Below are 19,857 nucleotides of genomic sequence, written 5' to 3'. Positions count from 1 at the left end.
ATTCCCTTGACATATCAGGAAATATATTTATCTTTGAACCCAATAGAGTGGAGTGGAGGAGTGGCCTAGCGGTTAGAGTGGTGGACTTTGGTCCTGGGGAACTGGGTTTGATTCCCACTGCAGGCACAGGTAGCTCCTTGTGACTCTGGGCAAGTCACTTAACCCTCAATTGCCCCAGGTACAAATAAGTACCTAAGCCGCATTGAGCCTGCTATGAGTGGGAAAGCGCAGGGTACAAAAATATATATATATATATCAGGAAATATATTTATCTTTGAACCCAAAAAACTATCAGCCATGTATCGGACTCGAGATATTTAAACGTCTCTATCATGTCTCCTCTCTCCTCCTCTCTTCCAGGGTATACATGTTGAGGTTCATAAGCCTGTCCCTATAATTTTTGCATTTAAGACCGCTTTGCTCCCTTTCTAGTTATTCAACTGTCAAAAAGAACTGAGCTCGATGGGGGGTAGATTCCTTACAGCAGCCAAGGCCAGTGATATATCTAGTGTATGTCTTTTCTCCTTGGTTCATGGTTTGCCACATGTTAAGGATTGTTTTGCACTGGGGTCAAATAATTTTCATAGCCCCAGATTGGCCGCGGAGGCTGTGGTACTCTGATCTGATTTGACTGCTAGATAGGGATCCTCTCCGTCTTCTGCTGGTGTATAGCCTACTGAAGCAAGGTCTGTTTTCATGGAGGATTGTGCCCCTTTTATTCTTATGGCTTGGCCATTGAAAGGGCTCAGTTGAGACAAAAAGGTTATTCTTCAGGCTCAGAAATACTCTACAAGCATGGTGTGTTCGAGGGCTGGGTGCAAACTTTCTCCCTTCTCTGCTCAGATGGCATGCATCCTTGGTTGCAGCTTTGACCTGTTTCAGGGGCTGACTACAGATGTCTCTTGAGGCTCACCCGGATATTTTTTGATTCTTGCACGGAGTGGGCTCTTGCGGCTTCCCTTTTGTACACAGTGTCCAGAGAGGAATGTTAATTTAGTCCTTCAGGCTCTGCAGTAGTTTCTTTTCGAGCCACTAGAATGTCTCTTTGAAAGATCTTATGCTAAAGACAGCATTCTTGGTGGCTGTTGGCAACGGCACTTAGGGTTTCAGAGCTTCAGGCTCTTGTCGGGATTCCTTTTTCTGCTTTTTGGAGGTGGGGGGGTCTAATTGCATACTGTTCCTTCTTTTCTTCCAAAAGTGGTATCAGTATTTCATCTCGACAAATCTGTGGAGCTTCCATCCTTTTGCAGAGAGGACGAAATAGCTCAGTATTTTTACTTGAAGCTTCTTGATGTGTGTAGATATCTGTAAGCCATGAATGAGTTTCACAAATAGGGACGCACAGCAAGCTAAACCACCACAAGGGTGGAGGTACACAAATTCCTACGAAAAGTAGAATCTGAGGAAAGGGGGAGTAGGAGGAGTAGGCTCTTGAACAACACCAGTAGGCGACGTAGATAGGAACAATCTCTTTATTAAATTATACACTCGACTCAACACAGCCGTGTTTCGGCGCTACAGACGCCTTCTTCAGGAGTCTATGAAATAAAACCAAACAATGGTAATATAACAAACATGCAGAACAAAAGTAAAATAAATGTAGAACGTTAAATGTGTGATAAACATAAATTCCATGTAGAATTAAAAAATTAATATAAACATTTTTTATAAAAAAAAATGTTTGTAAAAAAATTATTAGTGTTGCAGAAATGCTATAATATATATACACATACATATATATATATACATACAGATATACATACATATATATATATATATATATATATATATATATATATATACATATATACACATATACATTACATGTATGGATTTTATATGTGTGTATGTATATGTATATGTGTGTATATATATATGTATGTATATATGTATGTATATATATATATGTATATGTGTATCTATATTATAGTATTTCTGCAATACTAATAATTTTTTTACAAAAAATTTTTTTATAAAAAATGTTTATATTAATTTTTTAATTCTACATGGAATTTGTTTATCACACATTTAACGTTCTACATTTATTTTACTTTTGTTCTGCATGTTTGTTATATTACCATTGTTTGGTTTTATTTCATAGACTCCTGAAGAAGGCGTCTGTAGCGCCGAAACACGGCTGTGTTGAGTCGAGTGTATAATTTAATAAAGAGATTGTTCCTATCTACGTCGCCTACTGGTGTTGTTCAAGAGCCTACTCCTCCTACTCCCCCTTTCCTCATGAGTTTCACAAATCACACGGTGCTTTTTGGTAAACAGAGGCTTGGCCTTCTGGCTTCCAAGTCCACAATTAGTAGATGACTGAAGGAGACTGTCGTCAACTTTATTTGCTTGCAGGGAACCAGGCTCCTCAGGCCTTGCAGACTCATTCTATGAAGCGTATAGCGACATCTTGGACGGAGACTACCTTATTGTCTCCAGCGGTTATGTGCAAAGTGGCAACATGGTTGATACTGCATACCTTTGTGAAACATTACAGGGTGGATGTTGCAGTGTGCATGGAAGGCAATTTTGGTCCTCAGGGTGGCAGTGCCAGAATCCCAGGATTACTTTTATACATACTGTAGGTTCTGGAATAGTGGGAAGGACCAATGGAAAGAGAATTATCAGATAAAACCTAATTTATTCTTCTATTACATAACTTCCCGCTGTTCCAGAGGTCCGCCCGAGGTTTCTGAGTTGTGGACAGTGTGAAGTAATGGGCCAAATAACAATTGTCACCTTGCATGGTGCTTCCTGCATATCTTTTTTTATAAGTTGTCCAGACATGAGAGGTCCACACATGTTTGCTCATCTGGTTAGTGTTAGGTTAGCGAGTTAAAGTTGTTGTGTTTTTATTCTGAGTATTTACTGCTTGTCTGTGTAAATACTGAGGAGCTGGACTAGATGCTAAGAGAGATGTCAGCTCAGTTTTCAGTTCTCAATAATACAATAGTACACAATAATGGGAAGGACTAATAGAAAATCAGGTAAGACCTAATTTCTCCTTACCTGCTAATTTGCTTTCCTTCATTCCCTCCAGACTGGCATAGAACCAATCCATACTCATGGTCTGGCCTGCATTTTTGTTTTTTAATCTCGGGGGGGGGGGGGGGGGGATTTCTTTCAGTGTACTTTCATCCAAAAGGCAGCATCCCTTCAGGAAGCGTTTCTTTTTGTTACCAAAAAAAAGTCTAACTGATAGAGCTCTCTTCCTGGAGAGTAGACAAGGAACTAAAGAGTCTTGTGCAGCTAGTTTTTGGCAGTGGATTCTCTGTAACATGATTTTGCCGTTTGAGGCAGCTGCTTCCTTTGCAGCACAACATTCCTACACGTGTGGGATTTTGATGCCATGGGATAGAAGGGTTAGGGGGATTTGTTGATTCTTATTCTATTTGTTCGTTCTGCTGCTTACATTCATACTGACTCTGGGAGGAACTGCACAGCTAACTTATTGGCTGTACCAGATTTCAGTAGCTCTGTCTCCACCCACCTTCTGGTAGGAGTGCATAACCCATCTGGCTATGTCGGTCTGGAGGGGACTAAAGGAAAGCAAATTAGCAGGTAAGGTCTAATTTCTCAACTCGAGGTCTGATTTGTCAAGCTTTTTTCCACATAAGCCTCTTCTGTGTTCTGTATATTGAATCAGGATGGAAAACTGGTCAAGAAATTTAGAGGTTAATATTCAGAAAGGGACAACTAGTGACGCCTGCTATATACCTAAAGTATGTATGGAGATTAGGCACATTTTCAGCAGCACTACGTATATCGTGTGCACCGCTGAACACAGACACCTAATCTATGCATGCATGTATCTATGCACCTACTCATGTATAGGTACAGAGATTGAGGGCCTCTGCATCTAGCATATATGTGCTGTATGCTCCTGGGTTTGGAATGTCCAGCCAAAAGGAAAAGGAGATGTGTTGGAGTTTAGCATCTGTGCCCAAGAGTAGGTGCATAGTGGGCCTTTCCCCCAAATGTCCCTTCCACGCCCATTTTTTCCACATGTATAAAACTAGGTGTACACTGGTATGCATCTTCAATGAAAATGACTGAAGTGGCACTTTTAGATCGTGGTGCTGTGCTGGACATTTTAAGTACTTTTTGAAAACTGACCTTGTAATATTACATCTAATAACTACTGTGTGTGTATATAAACTGTTTTCAGAACAGCCTGCTGTGAAATCTTTACTCAGGTATTTCTGAGAGCCGCTAGGCTTTTTGGTTAAGGACAGTGTTGACTGAGTTGCACTAGATTGATTTATTTATTTATTTTATTTTTGTTACATTTGTACCCCACGCTTTTCCCACTCATGGCAGGCTCAATGCGGCAGGCAATGGAGGGTTAAGTGACTTGCCCAGAGTCACAAGGAGCTGCCTATGCCGGGAATCGAACTCAGTTCCTCAGTTCCCCAGGACCAAAGTCCACCACCCTAACCACTAGGCCACTTCTCTACTGGAAGTTTAGTAACATCAGTGGTTTCTGCTGAGCTCTTGGTGTCAGCTAGAGTGCTGTACCTCTTGTATAAACCATCCGCTGTGCTCTGTTGCAGGAAGGATGGGAGATGCCAGAGAGTGGTAGTAAAGAAAGCATAGCATGCTTGACTATTCCTTGCAGTCCTGTAAGGATACTGATATGTGCATGTAGCCTGTCAGATTTATTGTATTTGAAGGTGGAACTTTGGTGTAGTAGTTTGGTCTTGTGTGCTTTGGCTGCTTAACAAGATGGTGTATGGAATATGGTAAGCCAGCCTTAAAACATTTTCCTACCTTACTGTAAATTGCACCATTCATGTCAATGGATTTTAACCAAATCTGATTATCATCCATCCATTTTACAGCTTGTCAGTGAGAAGGTCGGAGGAGCTGAAGGCACCAAGTTGGATGATGACTTCAAAGAAATGGAAAAGGTGATAAGAGCTAAGTGCTAAAGAGGTTACAACTGGAAGACTTGATCTAGGAACAGAGAAGTTGCAGCCACTTGGATTAGGGAAAGAGATGAGTTCTGTCACAGAAGATAGGTGGTGAATCTTCTGCCAAAACTTGTGCACAGTGAGAGTTAGTTTGGTTTGTGGCCAAAGGAGTATTTGCTTTAAAAAAGTTGTTTGGATTGCTGTGCAGTGATATTGGTGAACTTGACAACTTATCAAAATTTTCCTAGCAGGATAACTCTGAGGGATTCGTAATACATATGATAATCAAACCTCCACTGTCAAAAATGTAGTATCATTCTTGGAGGGATGTGCATTCCTTTCAAATATGGCAAATATCATCAATATTTTCCATGTCTCATGTCATTTTCTGCCCAAAAGGACAGGGGGAGACTCAGTTTTTTTCGTGCCAGAAATAAGGGTTCTCTACCAACGATATTGCTCCTGTAACAAAATAAAATTGTGTGGGGGGGGGGGGGGGGGAAACTAAATGTTTCTGTAAATGACATAGGAAATGAGACAAAACTAAAATTTTGGGGATGCACAAACCTAGTAACTTGGTTCAGGAGGAAAAGAAGACAGATGTCAGTTTGTCCTTAATACAACTGAAGGAAGACTAAAAATAGTTTTTATCTGTATTCTTCTTTTCAGAAAGTGGATCTAACCAGCAAGGCTGTGACAGAGGTGTTAACCAAAACTATTGAGTACCTGCAGCCCAACCCAGGTAAACTCATAAAATGAGCTTTGATTTCTGCCTTAAAGCCATGACTTTTTCTCATGGCATATCTTTACAGTTGGTATATCTCAATAGGTGGTATCTGGGCCTAGAACTAGGGTTAAGGTGTCTGGTGTTTGAGCCAGATCATAAGCCAGGCTATGGAAAATCAAATGAAAGAAAAACTTTCCTTCTCCCCTCCCCTGTTTGGTCCATAAAAAGTAGCTGAAACTGAGTGGTGATGTGACACTAGAGAGCACGTATTAAAAAAAATATATAGTCGCTAAAATTCTATTGAAATCCCACTATTATTGAAGAAATGTTATGTAACACATATTGGGGGTGGGTGGTGGGGGCAGGGAAACAGAAAAAATTGAAAAGTGAGTGCTTTTATCTAAGAATAGCTGGAAAACCAGTTCAGAGAACTAGTCTTTGAGTAGAGGTGTTGCCCTTTCCGTGTAAGTGCTCTGTTAGGAATGATAGGCAGTAGTGTCCAGGGTTCCCCTTAGACCTTGTTGGCAAGCTCTGGGTGTTGAAATATTTGTTATGTGCTGTACAGGGTGGGAGCTCAGTTTGTAACAGGGACGTTTTTTTAGTGGGAGTGAAAACAATAGGCTTTCCTGACTGTTTAAATAACAATAAGGATCATAAAATAGTTAACCCAGGTCCTATCTCTGGGACAAGCAGAGACTTGGCAGTATGTAAACACCTATATGAATTCATGTGTTCCAGCTTCCAGGGCCAAGTTGTCGATGCTCAACACTGTGTCAAAGATCAGAGGTCAGGTAAAAAATCCAGGCTATCCCCAGCCAGAGGGACTCTTGGGGGAGAGCATGATCCGATATGGCAAGGAACTTGGCGAGGATTCCAACTTTGGTGAGCCACAGGTTTTCAAATCAATTTAATAGCATTATTGTGGCTGTCGCACAGAGTAATTTAAATGTGTAGGAAGGAATATGTGTGTGCTAGTGATGTAAACACAGATTCCTCAGCGACCCTCCAGACCGGTCAAGACGCGTGGGTTATGTCCTCCTACCAGCAGAGGGAGACTGAGAAAACACTAAGCTTTTGAAGCCTGTATATATAACCTGTGCAGAACCTCCACTAGCCAGTATTTTCTCAGTCTCAGCAGAGGTAGCAGTTGACAGCCTGTGCAGTCTCCAATAATCTGGTGAGGTAGTTTGTCATTGGGTCGTAGGATTTTTTCCTTCCAAACTTTATTCTGTTGCAGTACCCTGTACGTGTGTGTAAAAAAAAAAAAAAAAAAAAAAAAAAAAGAAGTGCTTTGGGGCCCTGGGTCTGGTGGGGCCCAGTTTTTCCCCCTGGGGTGTTACACCTATGTTTGGGTCCCTCCCCCTGTGCTGCTCTCTATTTCTGTTTGCTTGGCAGTTTTGTGCCTCGGCTGCTTTCTCAGTATTGTAGCCTTGAGTGCCTTACAATTTCCAGATGCCAGAATTAGAGTACTGTGCCTTTAAGGTCAGTTATTCTATTTCATTTTGCTTGCCAGCTTTGTGCCTCGGCTGCTTTCTCAGTATTGTAGCCTTGAGTGCCTTACAATTTCCAGATGCCAGAATTACTGTGCCTTTAAGGTCAGTTATTCTATTTCGTTTTGCTTGGCAGCTTTGTGCCTCGGCTGCTTTCTCAGTATTGTAGCCTTGAGTGCCTTACAATTTCCAGCTGCCAGAATTAGAGTACTGTGCCTTTAAGGTCAGTTATTCTATTTCGTTTTGCTTGGCAGCTTTGTGCCTCGGCTGCTTTCTCAGTATTGTAGCCTTGAGTGCCTTACAATTTCCAGCTGCCAGAGTTGGAGTACTGTGCCTTTAAGGGCATTTATTTCTTTATTTTCAGCGGACCGAACGGGGGTTTCGATTCCTTGCTGGAACGAGAGAGCAGCGCTTTCTTCAGTGCTTTTGCAGTGTGAGGGAGTTTTTGGTTTGGCGCGTTAGCGGAACAGCTTTTCCCTTCCCTCGTGGTTTATGGCGGCCCAGCTCCTCCGATGTCGCGCGTGCTCGTGGCGAGGGGTAGAGGCGCCGGGTGCTCAGTGTAGCTTTGCGGTGCACCTATAAAGGTGGCTGCGGCACCCCCCGACTTGACCGCGGAGGGATCGATGGTGTCGGGAGTCTCCGGGTCAGCGGGAGCGTAGGCAGGGCTGCTGTCAGCGGGAACAGTTTCGGCGGGAACAGCCGCCATCTTGAGTCTGACGCGGCCCATGGAGCCAGCTGTTTTTGGGCCTGCGGCCTCCGTTTTTGGCACAAAAGGGCCTAATGACGGTCCAGGAATGGTGGGCTTTCCTCCAGATTTTGTCTGGACGCGGTATCAGGCCTGGAGATCGGGACCCCCCCCCCCCCCCTAATTGGAAGAGGGGGCTATTTCCGTCTTGGCTGAGAGACCACGGTTAGAGTGGTCAGAGGACAGGCAATGTTTTTCTCCTGTAGCTGCAGAAGCTGTGCTTAGTGATCTGGGGGAGTCAGATGGAATTGACGGCTCTCAGGAGCAGGATTGGGGGATTCCTGGAGAGGATCCTTCAATAGTGCGGATTTTCCATAGAGATGAGCTGTCAGAACTCATAGATCAGGTGTCGTCCACCCTTCAGTTTGGTCCTGAGGTGGCTTTGGGGGAAACTGTCCAGGATCCGTTGGTGAAGGGCATTCAGCGTCAGGCGTGATCCTTCCCTATGAACAAGGATCTCCGGGAGATGATTTGTCAGGAATGGGATTTGCCGTGTAAGGTGGCAAAGGCAATGGCGAGGCTTTATCCCCTCCCTCAGGACGATAGGGATTCCTTTAAGGCTCCCACGGTAGATGCAGTAGTGACGGCAGTAATTATAGCTACGGCTATCCCGGTTGATGGAGGAACGGCCCTCCGTGATCCTCAGGATAGGAAGTTGGGATCTTTTCTCAAGCGTAGTTTTATTTTGTCGGCTCTAGCCCTGCAGGCCTCGGTTTGTGGGGGTCTGGTAGCTCGGGCATGTTTTCGTTGGGCCGAGAAGCTCCTGGATGATTCGGTAGATGTTGGTTCTTCTGGGGGTCAGGAGTTAGCCGACTTGGACATGGGTTCATCCTTTTTGTCTGAGGCTTTTATGATTTGTTGCCTACTTCAGACAAAAAATATGGCTATGGTTGTGGGTCTCTGCCACTTAAGGGAGCTATGCTCTTTGGAGAAGATTTGGACAAGTTAGTGTGAGGTCTTAGTGATACCAAGGTTCTATGGCTTCCAGATTTTCGGTTCAAGGCAGGGGCCAGAACTAGTTCCTCTCGGGGACGGTTTAGGGAGGCTCAGCGGTATAGGCCGGGCAGATCGAGTGGGACCTACCCCTAGCTGTCTGTTTGTCTGTCCAATTTAGATTGTGAGCTCTGTTGAGCAGGGACTGTCTTTTCATGTTAATTTGGACAGCGCTGTATAAGTCTAGTAGTGCTATAGAAATGTTTAATAGTAGTAGGACCTCTAGGGGTCGGTTTTTCCAGCGCGCACAGTTCTTTCGTGAGAATCGTCGCGGAGGGCGTGGCTTTTCCGTAGGAGGTTAGTATTCACGCCGCAATTCCCAATGAAGGTGTGCGGGCTCAGGCTCTGGTGCATGTTGGGGCTCGGCTGAGTCTGTTTTACCAGAGCTGGGCCCAAATCAGGTCAGATCAGTGGGTTCTCAAGGTGTTTCGAGGCGGATATGCGCTGTTCTCCCGAAGTGTTTCTGGAATCCCTCTGTCGGTCTTGGAGCAAGAGGGCAGCAGTGAGGGACACTCTGCGGTGGCTGCTCGCATTGGGAGCCGTGGTTCCTGTTCCTTCAGATCAGCAACGCTCAGGGTGCTATTTGATCTATTTTGTGGTCCACAAGAAAGAGGACACTTTTCGTCCCATTTTAGATTTCAAAAGGGTCAATGCGGCACTCAAGGTGCCCTCTTTCCGGATGGAGACGTTGCGGTCGGTCACTGGTGCGGTCCGGAAAGGAGAGTTTCTCACTTCCCTGGATTTGACGGAAGCTTATCTTCACTTTCCTTCGTGCAGCCTTTTGGTTCCAAGTTACAGGGTCCGATTTGTCGGTTCCTTGCAGAGAAGGCGCCGACGGCCCGTACTTATCGTCAGGTCCTGGGCCTGATGGCGGCGACCATAGAGGTAGTTCCGTGGGCCAGGGCGCACATGCGTCAGGTACAGTCAGCTCTGTTCAGTCATTGGTCCCCTCTGTCGCAGGACTTGGAAATGTGTTGTCCGCTGTCGGTGGCCCCTCGTCTCAGTCTCCGCTGGTGCTCAACCCGCGCAATTTGGGAACAGGAATGCCGTTGGAGTCCCCACAGGGGCTGGTAATGGTCACGGATGCCAGTCTGCAAGGTTGGGGGGCACATTGTCTCGGTCAGGTAGCTCAAGGCCGGTGGTCTCGGGCAGAAGCAGAGTGGTCCATCAACCGGCTGGAAACTCGGACCATTCGGGTGGTGCTCCAGGCCTTGACGTCGGTGGTTCGCCACAAGGCAGTCCGAGTGCTCTGTGACAATGCCATGGCAGTAGCATATGTCAACCGTCAAGGGGGGACGAAGAGCCTTGGCGGCGCAGTTGAACTCATCTTCAGGCTCTCTTGGCAGCGCATGTGGCCGGGGTAGGTCACATAGATGCAGATTATCTCAGCAGGCACACTCTAGATCCCAGAGAGTGGTCTTTTCTTCGGTCAGTGTTCCAGTGAGTTGTGTCGGTCTGGGGACTTTCGGTGATCTTAGGGCAACGGCTCGCTATGCGCAAGTTCAGAGATTTTTTGTTTTTTCAGTCGCTGAAGAGACCCTTGAGCGGAGGGAATCGACGCTCTTCTGTTGCCTTGGCCTCGGGAGTGACTGTATGTGTTTCCTCCATGGCTGTTAGTCGGTCGAGTAATATAGCGCATCGAACATCACTTCGGTCGGGTGATTCTGGTAGCTCCGGATTGGCAGCATCGACCATGGTATGGAGACCTGGTGCGGTTGGCAGGGGCGGCGGCCCTGCCTTTGTTGGGATCAGTTCTGTGTCAAAGCCCGATAATCATGCCGGTTCCGGCTCGGTTTTCGCTTATGGCTTGGCTCTTGAGCGGCACAAGTTGAAGAAGAAGGGGCTTTCGTCCAGTGGCTTTGCTATGATGTTGAGTTGCCGTAGACGATCCACTTCCTTGGCGTATGTCCGGGTTTGGAGAATCTTTGAGCACTGGTGTGAAGACCATCGAGTTCGGCCGTTTCGCTCTTCGGTGGCGGAAGTTTTGGAATTTTTGCACGATGGTGTTGATAGGGGTCTGGCCTTGTCTACACTGAAGGTTCAGGTGGCAGCTTTGTCATGTTTTCGTGGGAAGCTTCAGTGAAAGTCCTTCGCGTCTGTGCCTGAGGTAGTGCGTTTTTTGAAGGGTGTTAAGTTGCTGCGTCCACCTCAGTGACGGATGGTGCCTCCGTGGGATTTGAAGCTAGTTTTGGATGCTTTGATCAGGCCTCCGTTTGTGCCGCTGGTATCTGCATCTTGTAAGGATTTATCTTTAAAGACGGTCTTGTTGGTGGCGATTACTTCAGCACGGAGTGTTTCAGAGCTTCAGGCTTTGTCTTGTAGGGAACCATTTTTGTCCTTTCTGAGGGAAAGGTTTCGTTGCGGACGGTGCTTTCCTTTTTTTTGCCCAAGGTGGTTTCCGAGTTCCATGTTAATCAGGTCATCTCTCTGCCAGTGTTGGGTGATATGGCTGGAGATTCGGAGCAGCGTGGTATTGCCAAGCTGGATGTCAGGAGAGTTTTGAGTTGTTATCTCTCTGGAACTCAGGACTTCAGAGCCTCTGACCGTTTGTTCGTTCTTCATGGTGGCCCAAAGAAGGGTGCAGCGGCTCCTAAGGTGACCATAGCACGGTGGTTGAAGGAGGCGGTTGCATCTGCTTACTTGGTGAAGGGTCCTGTGGTGCCTAGGGGCTGGTCTGCTCATTCCACTAGGGGAATGGCAGCCTCGTGGGCGGAGAATAGTATGATTTCTCTGTTAGATATTTGTTGGGCTGCGGTTTGGTTTTCGTTGCATTCCTTTGTGAAGCATTATAGGATTCCTGTGCATGCAAAGGACGAGGTGCGCTTTGGGGCAGCAGTTTTGACCTCTGGCCTTAGTAGGTCCCTCCCGTAAGTTAGTTACTGCTCTGGTACGTCCCACGCGTCTTGACCGGTCTGGAGGGTCGCTGAGGAAGGTGAAATTAGATCTTACCTGCTAATTTTCTTTCCTCTAGACCCTCCAGACCGGTCAAGAGCCCGCCCTGTCTGTATTGGAGGCCAGGAGGTGTGTTGGTTGGATAATTCTTGGCTGCTGTAGATTGTTGTTTCTCTAATTGCAGACTGTTTATTTCTGTTTTGTGATAGGAGTCCGGGACAGGTGGGGCTCTTCTTTGATAGTCCACCTGTAGAAGCCCAACTGTTTTATCAAAGGCAAACGGACATGTTTCCGTAAGAGCAAGCGGAAGATGTTTCTTGTTTTTGCAGTTTACTGTGACCACGTACAGGGTTGCTAGTTGTTGTTAGTGTTTTTTGTTTCTCTGCTTTGTCAGGGTTATACTGGCTAGTGGAGGTTCTGCACAGGTTATATATACAGGCTTCAAAAGCTTAGTGTTTTCTCAGTCTCCCTCTGCTGGTAGGAGGACATAACCCACGCGTCTTGACCGGTCTGGAGGGTCTAGAGGAAAGAAAATTAGCAGGTAAGATCTAATTTCACCTTACCACGTATGAGGTCTCATACCAGGAACACTGTACACCTTAGAGGCAGCAAGAGTCAACAACCAAGTTGTAGATGATGCATTGTTTAGTCCAATAAAAAGTAACTTTGACAAGCTTTGGAGTTACCCCCTCTTCCCTAGGTAACTGTTAAAAGCTTGTCAGAAATGTTTCTATTGCACTAGTTTGATATATCACGTATAGCTTTGTTCTTGACATATCCAAGTGGACTAACACAGCAATCCGTTCTCTGCTTAGGGTGTTTCAAGTGTTTTATATATATGTAAAACCATTTCCAGGTACACTAGAGAGTTTGAGCCAGTCGGCTCCTGCCCCACTTCCAGAAAAGTATAAAATGTCAAATATGGTCCTTCCAGTTTCCTGAAGCAGGTCATCTCCAGGCTGTACTTAAATGGATCCTCAATGCTTGATTTATTAGTTCGTGATCCACCAGAAGATGGTTTTCTTACCTGCTCAGTGAGCATGTGTCCAGATATTTGCCAGGAGGAACAAATTTAATTCTAAAGGGGAGTGTACATAACTAGCAGACCTATTGGTAGGTCTGTCTCCTGTTGGTGAGAAAGAAGGGAAGAATTGTGGTTCAGGATGATATAGGGAGAAAAATGTATACAGAGCAGTACTGAGTGCTAGGTTATCCTCATAGAGAGGCTTTATTAATATGTGAACAGAATGGCAGGAGAAGTTTCTTTCAGTGCAGTTAATATTTCGTCTAAAGTCCACCTAAAGGCACCAGATCTGTTTAATTCACTTCTGCCAGTATAAACCACATATCCACAAACATCCTATAGAACTATCCTGGGTAAACCAATAGTCTGTATTTATTCAGACTATCAGAGGTAACAGCCCATCCTCTACTACTGCATTTAATGGGTAGATGGCAGTTGTCATCAGTCCGTAGTTTGTTTTTTTTTCTCTGTAGAATACTTGTTATAATTCATTTCAGAACTTCAACTTCCTTGTTAGCTCTTCCAGACCATTCCAGACGGGGTTATGCACGCCTACCAGCAGATGGAAACTGAGAACACTAAAACTCTGACTAGAAAAACACTCCTATACAGTTGCCATGCAGCCAGTATTGTTCTCGGTCTGCAACAGATGGTAGATGTGCAGTCTGTGATTGGTACTGGTAGGCCCTATGCGGGGACTGTTTAGTTCATTACTTGCAGGGCAGTTTCTTAAGCATTACAAATAAAAAGAGAAAACAGAAGTGATAGGAAACTCAGCTGTTCTCCTGTTAGCTCTGCTGGAAGTGGAGTGTTGGTCCATGGGGGCCCACATATGATCCCAGGGGTCCCTCCCTCAAGTCAGACTCCCTGCCTTAGGGAGGACCATGTTCCCTTGGCTGCATAAAGTTTTGTGGGCCTGGAGGCTGTTTTATTGCAGTTGACAGTAACGCAGTGTCTTAAAAAAAAAATTAAAGAAGAAAAAAGGGAAACTGACTCTCGGTACAGTTTACCTTGTTTAGGGGCTCAAGCTGAGTTTTGACCGGTTGTGCTAGGTAGTCGGGAGGGGGGGCCCTGAGGAGAGTCACCATTACACTGCGGTCCTTCTCTGTGATGGGTCTGCCTTCCGGTGCAGGGATTGAGCTCCATTCTGTCTCCTGCCTTGGGATGACTGACTGGTCCCAGCACTGTTAGAGCTGTGGCAGAAAAGGAGCAGAGGGGCCGGAATTAGTGTGTAAACAGTGCAGGGAGCCCAGGAAGGGTAGCAGCCACAGGAACTACAAAGGACAGTATGCTGGCTGTATCCCATCAGTCTTTGGTGTCAAAACAGATTCTGGCAGGAACAGCCACCACACGGTTACTTCTCACACAGCTGAGGGCACTCTGCATTTGGGCTGTGTGTTGGGACAGGCACTTTCAGAGGTTGTGGTGGGGGGGCTTCTTGCTGGGGGGGGGGGAGACAGTGTGGTTTTCTGCTCAAGTTTGTGTGGACACTGTTTTTGGGCATGGCATGCTAGTGACCTCATGGAGGGAGAGATCCCAGCCTTACCAAGATCCCTTTGGACCAAAAAAGGCCTTGGTGTTCCTGTGAGGTAGACTTGGAGGATCTGGCTTAATTTGGCTCAGAGGGGGAAGCTCTTGAGTCTAATGGAGAGGACTTTGGGTCCCAAGAGATCAGTGATGCAGACTTGCCCCCCTCCGGGGAGGACTCCTCGGTGGTACAGAGTTTTCTGAGTTGATTGCACAAGTATGCGCAGTGCTTAATTTTCAAGAGGCGGAGGTCTCCCAGGTTTCTGAACTGCACACGTGGGTAAAGGGGGATATGTAAGCCTCAGCGGTCCTTCCTATGAATCGGGACCTTCGAGAGATGATTCAGGTGGAGTGGGCTATGCTGGATGCTCCTTGCCGGGTGGCTTGTGCGATGGTGAAGTTATATCTCATTCCTTAAGAAGATAGGGACTCGTTGAAGCCACCCACAGTAGATGTGCTGGTCACGGCAGTGACTGCAGTACTACCGCCCCATTAGATGGCGAGGCAGCCCTTAAAGATCCACAATACTGAAAAATGGAGGCCTTGCTAAAGCAGAACTTTGATCTCTTGGCACTAGCCTCGGTTTGTGGAGGGACTAGTGGCCTGAGTCATTTTTGTTGGGCTGAGCGGGTTCTGGATGGCCCCTCACTCCAATCCGACGGTGATCAGTACAGAGATGGCAGACTTGGAGATGGGGCACATTTTTTAGTGGACGATATGTACAATCTCTTGTGGGCCTCAGCCAAGAACACATCCCTGGTGGTGGCTGCCTGAAGGGCGTTGTGGCTTCCTGGCTGGGTAGCAGATGTGATTTCCAAAATTAAGCTTTGCACACTTCCATTTAAGGAGTCCATGCTCTTTGGTGAGGAGTTGGACAAGCTGGTTAAAGGGCTAGGTGAGGTGAAGGTTCTTCGTCTGCTGAAGGACAAGTCCAGGGGCTTAGGGAGAGGCTCTGTATCTTTGATACAGCGCCCACTTTTTCAGATCTAAGCGGTTTACAAACAATTCAAGTAGTCAGTTAAAACTAAAATTAAAATAAAAAAGGAACTCCATTATTACAGGAAAGACCTAACTCAGATGCACCAAAGAGTCATTCAGTCAGTCTTAAACAATCATTACTACTTCTACTTATTTCTTTATTTCAATAATTTTTATTGATGATCAACATATTAAACAAAACCATGACATTTCTATTATAACCATTTGAATATCCTACCATGTTTATACACGTAGATACAAATCATTCAACTGTATCATCAAGATTTTACATTTTCTCTCTCCCACCCCCCTTCCTTTAATACCTGTAAAAGAAATGTCTCTGTTTGCACATGAACTGAAGAATAAAATAAGCTATTAAATTCAAATATTAATGTGTATGGATCATTATATTTATTGCCTCAACTAAAACCGTTCCCCTCCCCCCTCATAACGAGCTTGTCTCCATACTTCATGGTATATGTTTTCCTGAGTTTCTCTCCTCCATCTTATATTGTGCAGAACTGTACCCGTTACCTAGCTGACCTATTATTTAATTAGTTATCATCCCTCCCACCGAAGGCTACCATCTACCCTTCCTGACCTATCACCCATTCCCCCCTCCCCCGCCATTAAAGAATTATAAAACTCTTTTACCTATAATTATTCCTCTACTAGTTAGCAAGCTTGTTTAGTACCTCACTTCTTGCTCTGTGGGAAATGTTTTGTAGATAATTATTCCAAATAGTGTGAAAGGCCCTCCCTCTCCTTGGGGTAACCTGAGCTGCCCTTGCCTCCCATAGCATCAATTCATGAAAACAATTTCTCCAGTACCAGAAAGAGGGAGGTTCCTCCTGCGTCCAGTGCCTTAATATGCATTTTTTCCCCACTGCATAGGCCTTATATAGTAAAACACCCAGGTTTTTGTCTGATATCCCATATGCCTCCCGTTTATTTAGTAGTACTCCTTTCCAAGAATGTATTATTTTTTGGACCAAGAAGGTGCTCTAAATACTTGTGCAATGCTCTCCAAAATGTCTGAACTCTTTCACGTCTCCAAAAGGCATTCATAAAAGTGTTGCTCCCACGTTTACATTTAGAGCATTGAATATCAGTTATCCACCCTGCTTTTGCTGCTTGTGACTGTGATATGTATCCCCTGTGTATTATCTTATATTGGCTCTCTTAAAGCTCGGCACTACTTACTTGCTTTGGGATATCTTTTATCAACTTTGCAAAATTTACTCCCTTCAATTCATATCCCAAATCTTTGCTCCATGCCAATCTAAGTAAATCATAATTACGAGGGGGCATAAGAGATAATAAAGCTTTATGTAGACTAGAGATTGAGACCTGACAGTAAGCATCTCCTCAAAGGAGATCTCAGAGCTTCTGACCCAGCTTTGTTCTTAAAGCTTCCTGATCTAAACTAGACCAGTAATGATGTAATTGTCTATATGCGAAATAATCTTTTTGAGTTAGAGATAACCTTTGTTGTAGATCTTGAAAACAATATATGCCACCCCCCTTGTTAATTAAATGTTCAATTAAGGTGATACCTTGTGCTGACCAGCTCTTAACTAGCCCTTTTTCCAGTCCTGGCTGGAAATCGGCGTTTCCTTGGCATGGTAATTGGTCGCTAACATTTGGATTCTGGTTCCATACTTTCATGAGAGTTCGCCAAATATTTTTTAAGAGTTGCAACAGAATGCTTTTTCTACATGTGGGTGATAAACTTTTTGATTGAGCCTGCAGTAAGAAATTCAAATGCCAGGGCCTATATAATGCACGTTCTCAACTAGTCGGGGTGAACTGATCAGTGTCTAACAGCCAAACCCTAAGATGTCTCAAAAGACAGGCCTGATTGTATTGTCTAACACAAGGTAACCCCAGTTATCCAAGTCCCCCTTGTCCCAGTTATCGTAAAATATTCTAATCGTATTTTTGATTTCTTCCCTCCCCACAGAAATTTCCTACATAATCTATTCACTTTTTGTAAGTCTTTTCTTAGTAGCTGCAGAGGAAGTACTTGTAGCCATCGTGGGAAGATGATCATTTTGAATAGGTTAATTCTGCCTAGAAGTGACAAAGGTAGATGACTCCACTTCTCAAATGAGTGTCTGGTATCTTATACCAACCTATCTACATTTAACTGATATATTTTTGAAGTTTCCATGGTCAGCCTCACCCCTAAATACCGAAAGGATTCATCAGCCCATTTCAGCGGGAATGGACCCTGCCAGCCCCCTACTTGTTCGCCTTCTCTCTGCAGTGCTTCCGACTTCTCAAAATTTAACTTAAATCCCAAGTAGTCCCCATACTCTGCCATACACTCCAAAAGAGCCTTCACTGAAATCCTGGGATTGATCACATGAACCAGTAAATCATCAGTGAAAGCTGCTATTTTAAAAGTTTCTGTACCCAGCTCAATACCTTGTATATCTGGAGTTCTTTGTATATCTCTGATCAAGGGATCCAAAGTGAGAACAAATAAAAGGGGTGACAGTGGGCAACCTTGTCTAGTTCCCCGATATATAGGAAAGGGGGGGACACTATTCTATTAACCCACACCTGAGCCTGAGGAAGATAATATAGCGCCCGAATCACCTCCTGAAAAAACCCGCTTATACCATATGCGTCTAGTACTCCAAATAAATATTCCCACACCCACACCACTCTATCAAACGCCTTTTTGGCGTCAAAACTGATTAGCATAGATGGTGTGCCTTGATTGGTCACTGCTTCTAGTGTTGTTAATATTTTCTTCACATTTTTGGTAATATTTCTGCCCTGTACAAAACCTACTTGAGATTCCTCAAGATACTTATTTCTGTAGTGCTACTAAATGTACGCAGCGCTGTACTTTAAACATGTAAGAGACACAGTCCCTGCTTGTCAGAGCTTACAGTCTGGTCAAGACAGACAAACAGGAGAAATAAAGGATAAGGGAATTACTTAAGATGGGAATGATAAAACAGACATGGGTACTGAACAAGTGAATAGGAGTTAAAAGCAGTCTCAGAAAGGTAGGCTTTTTGCCTAGATTTGAAGATGGCAGAGATGGTGCTCAAACAGAGTCTGGAGTTGGCAGTGGAGGAGAAGGGTACAGATGAGAGATTTACCTGATGAACGGAGTTCCTGGGGAGGAGTGTAGGGAGAGAAGAGTGGAGAAGTACTGAGGAGCTGCAATGTGAAGGCACTTGTAAGTCAATAAGAGGAGTTTGAACTGTATGTGGAAATTGATAGGGAGCCAATGAAATGACTTGAGCGGGCTAATGTGAGCTTAGCGACAGTGGAGGAATATAAGTCGTGCAGCAGAATTTTGAACAGATTGAAGGAGAGAGATGGCTTAGTGGGAGACCTGTGAAAAACAAGTTGCAGTATCTAAGCGTGAGATGAATGTGGATAAGGGTTTTGGTAGTGCACTCAGAAAGGAAGGGATGAATCTTGGTGATATTATAGAGAAAGAAATGTCAGGTTTTAGCAGTCTGTTGGATATGTGCAGAGAGAGAGCAGTCAGATGACCCCCAAGGTTACAAGCTGATAAGACATGGAGGATGAGAGTTATCCACAGAGATAGAGAGAGGGGGGGAGAGGAGAGCTGGGTTTAGGGGGAAAGATAAGTTAAGTCTTAGCCATGTTTAGTTTCAGATGGCAATGAGACATCCAGGCAGCAATGTCAGACAGGCAGGCTGAGACTTGGGCCTGGATTCCTGCTGAAATTTCTGGTGTGGAGAGGTAGATCTAGGAGTCATCAGCATAAAGTTAATACTGCAAGCCATAATATAAATAGTACAAGCTAGATGTCCTATCTCTTGGGACTACAAACCAAAGGCCAAATTAAAGAAGCGTTTTCAATAAAACCTTAAATTTCTTATAAGTTGGTTTTCCCTGGATCTCCTTAGGCAAACTATTCCAAAGCACTGACGCCTGCCAGAAAAAAGCCCTCTCCTGCGTGCGTGGTTTGTGGCTGGTTTCATGAGGCATGGTGCTACAGGCCAGGCCACCCAGGTGGTTCCTGGAGGGGGCATTTTTCAGCAGACTTGGATATTTTGGGGAGGTCATCGTGGAGGCAGAGAGTCCTCTTTGTTTGTGTCTGGTCAGGGGATGTGTCCCATTGAAGGTGGGGGGGGGGGGGGGGGTCCTTCCTCTGGTCCAGTTAGGAGGCAGGCTCTGAGTTTCACCAGAGGTGGACCCACGCTACCACAGACCAGTGGGTTCTGGAGGTCATTCAAGACGGTTTTTCCTTGGAGTTCACCCGTCCACTTCTGGACCTATATGTAGAGTCTCCTTGTCGTTCTTGCTGGAAAGTAGGAGTGATCAGGGACATCTTGCTGCATCTTTGGCGGTTGGGAACGGTTGTTACTGTACCTCCATGGGAGCGCAGGTCTGAGTCTTACTACATCCATTTTTTGCTGCCCAAAAAGGAGGGTACCTTTTGCCCCATCCTGATTCTAAGTCAAGTGCCTAGCTTCCACATGGAGACGTAGTCAGTGATTGTGGCAGTTTGCTCTGGGGAGTTTCTGACATCCCTGGATCTCACCAAGGCCTAATGTAACATAGGGTTAATA

At 45.1% G+C, this 19,857-nt stretch overlaps 1 protein-coding gene across 2 annotated transcripts in view; it reads left to right on the top strand.

Moving 5' to 3' along the window:
• Window positions 1-19,857, top strand: part of SH3GL1 (SH3 domain containing GRB2 like 1, endophilin A2) — a 168,706-nt gene that overhangs the window by 50,150 nt on the left and 98,699 nt on the right. For both annotated transcript variants that reach the window (XM_030217344.1, XM_030217343.1), the window contains exons 2-4: window positions 4,842-4,910; window positions 5,583-5,655; window positions 6,379-6,522. In XM_030217344.1, the coding sequence (XP_030073204.1) occupies window positions 4,842-4,910; window positions 5,583-5,655; window positions 6,379-6,522 (286 nt within the window). The remainder of the gene's footprint in view (window positions 1-4,841; window positions 4,911-5,582; window positions 5,656-6,378; window positions 6,523-19,857) is intronic.

The sequence above is a fragment of the Microcaecilia unicolor genome, chromosome 11 (genome assembly GCF_901765095.1).
Source record: "Microcaecilia unicolor chromosome 11, aMicUni1.1, whole genome shotgun sequence".
Taxonomy (NCBI): domain Eukaryota; kingdom Metazoa; phylum Chordata; class Amphibia; order Gymnophiona; family Siphonopidae; genus Microcaecilia; species Microcaecilia unicolor.
This window is presented reverse-complemented; position numbering and strand designations above follow the sequence as displayed.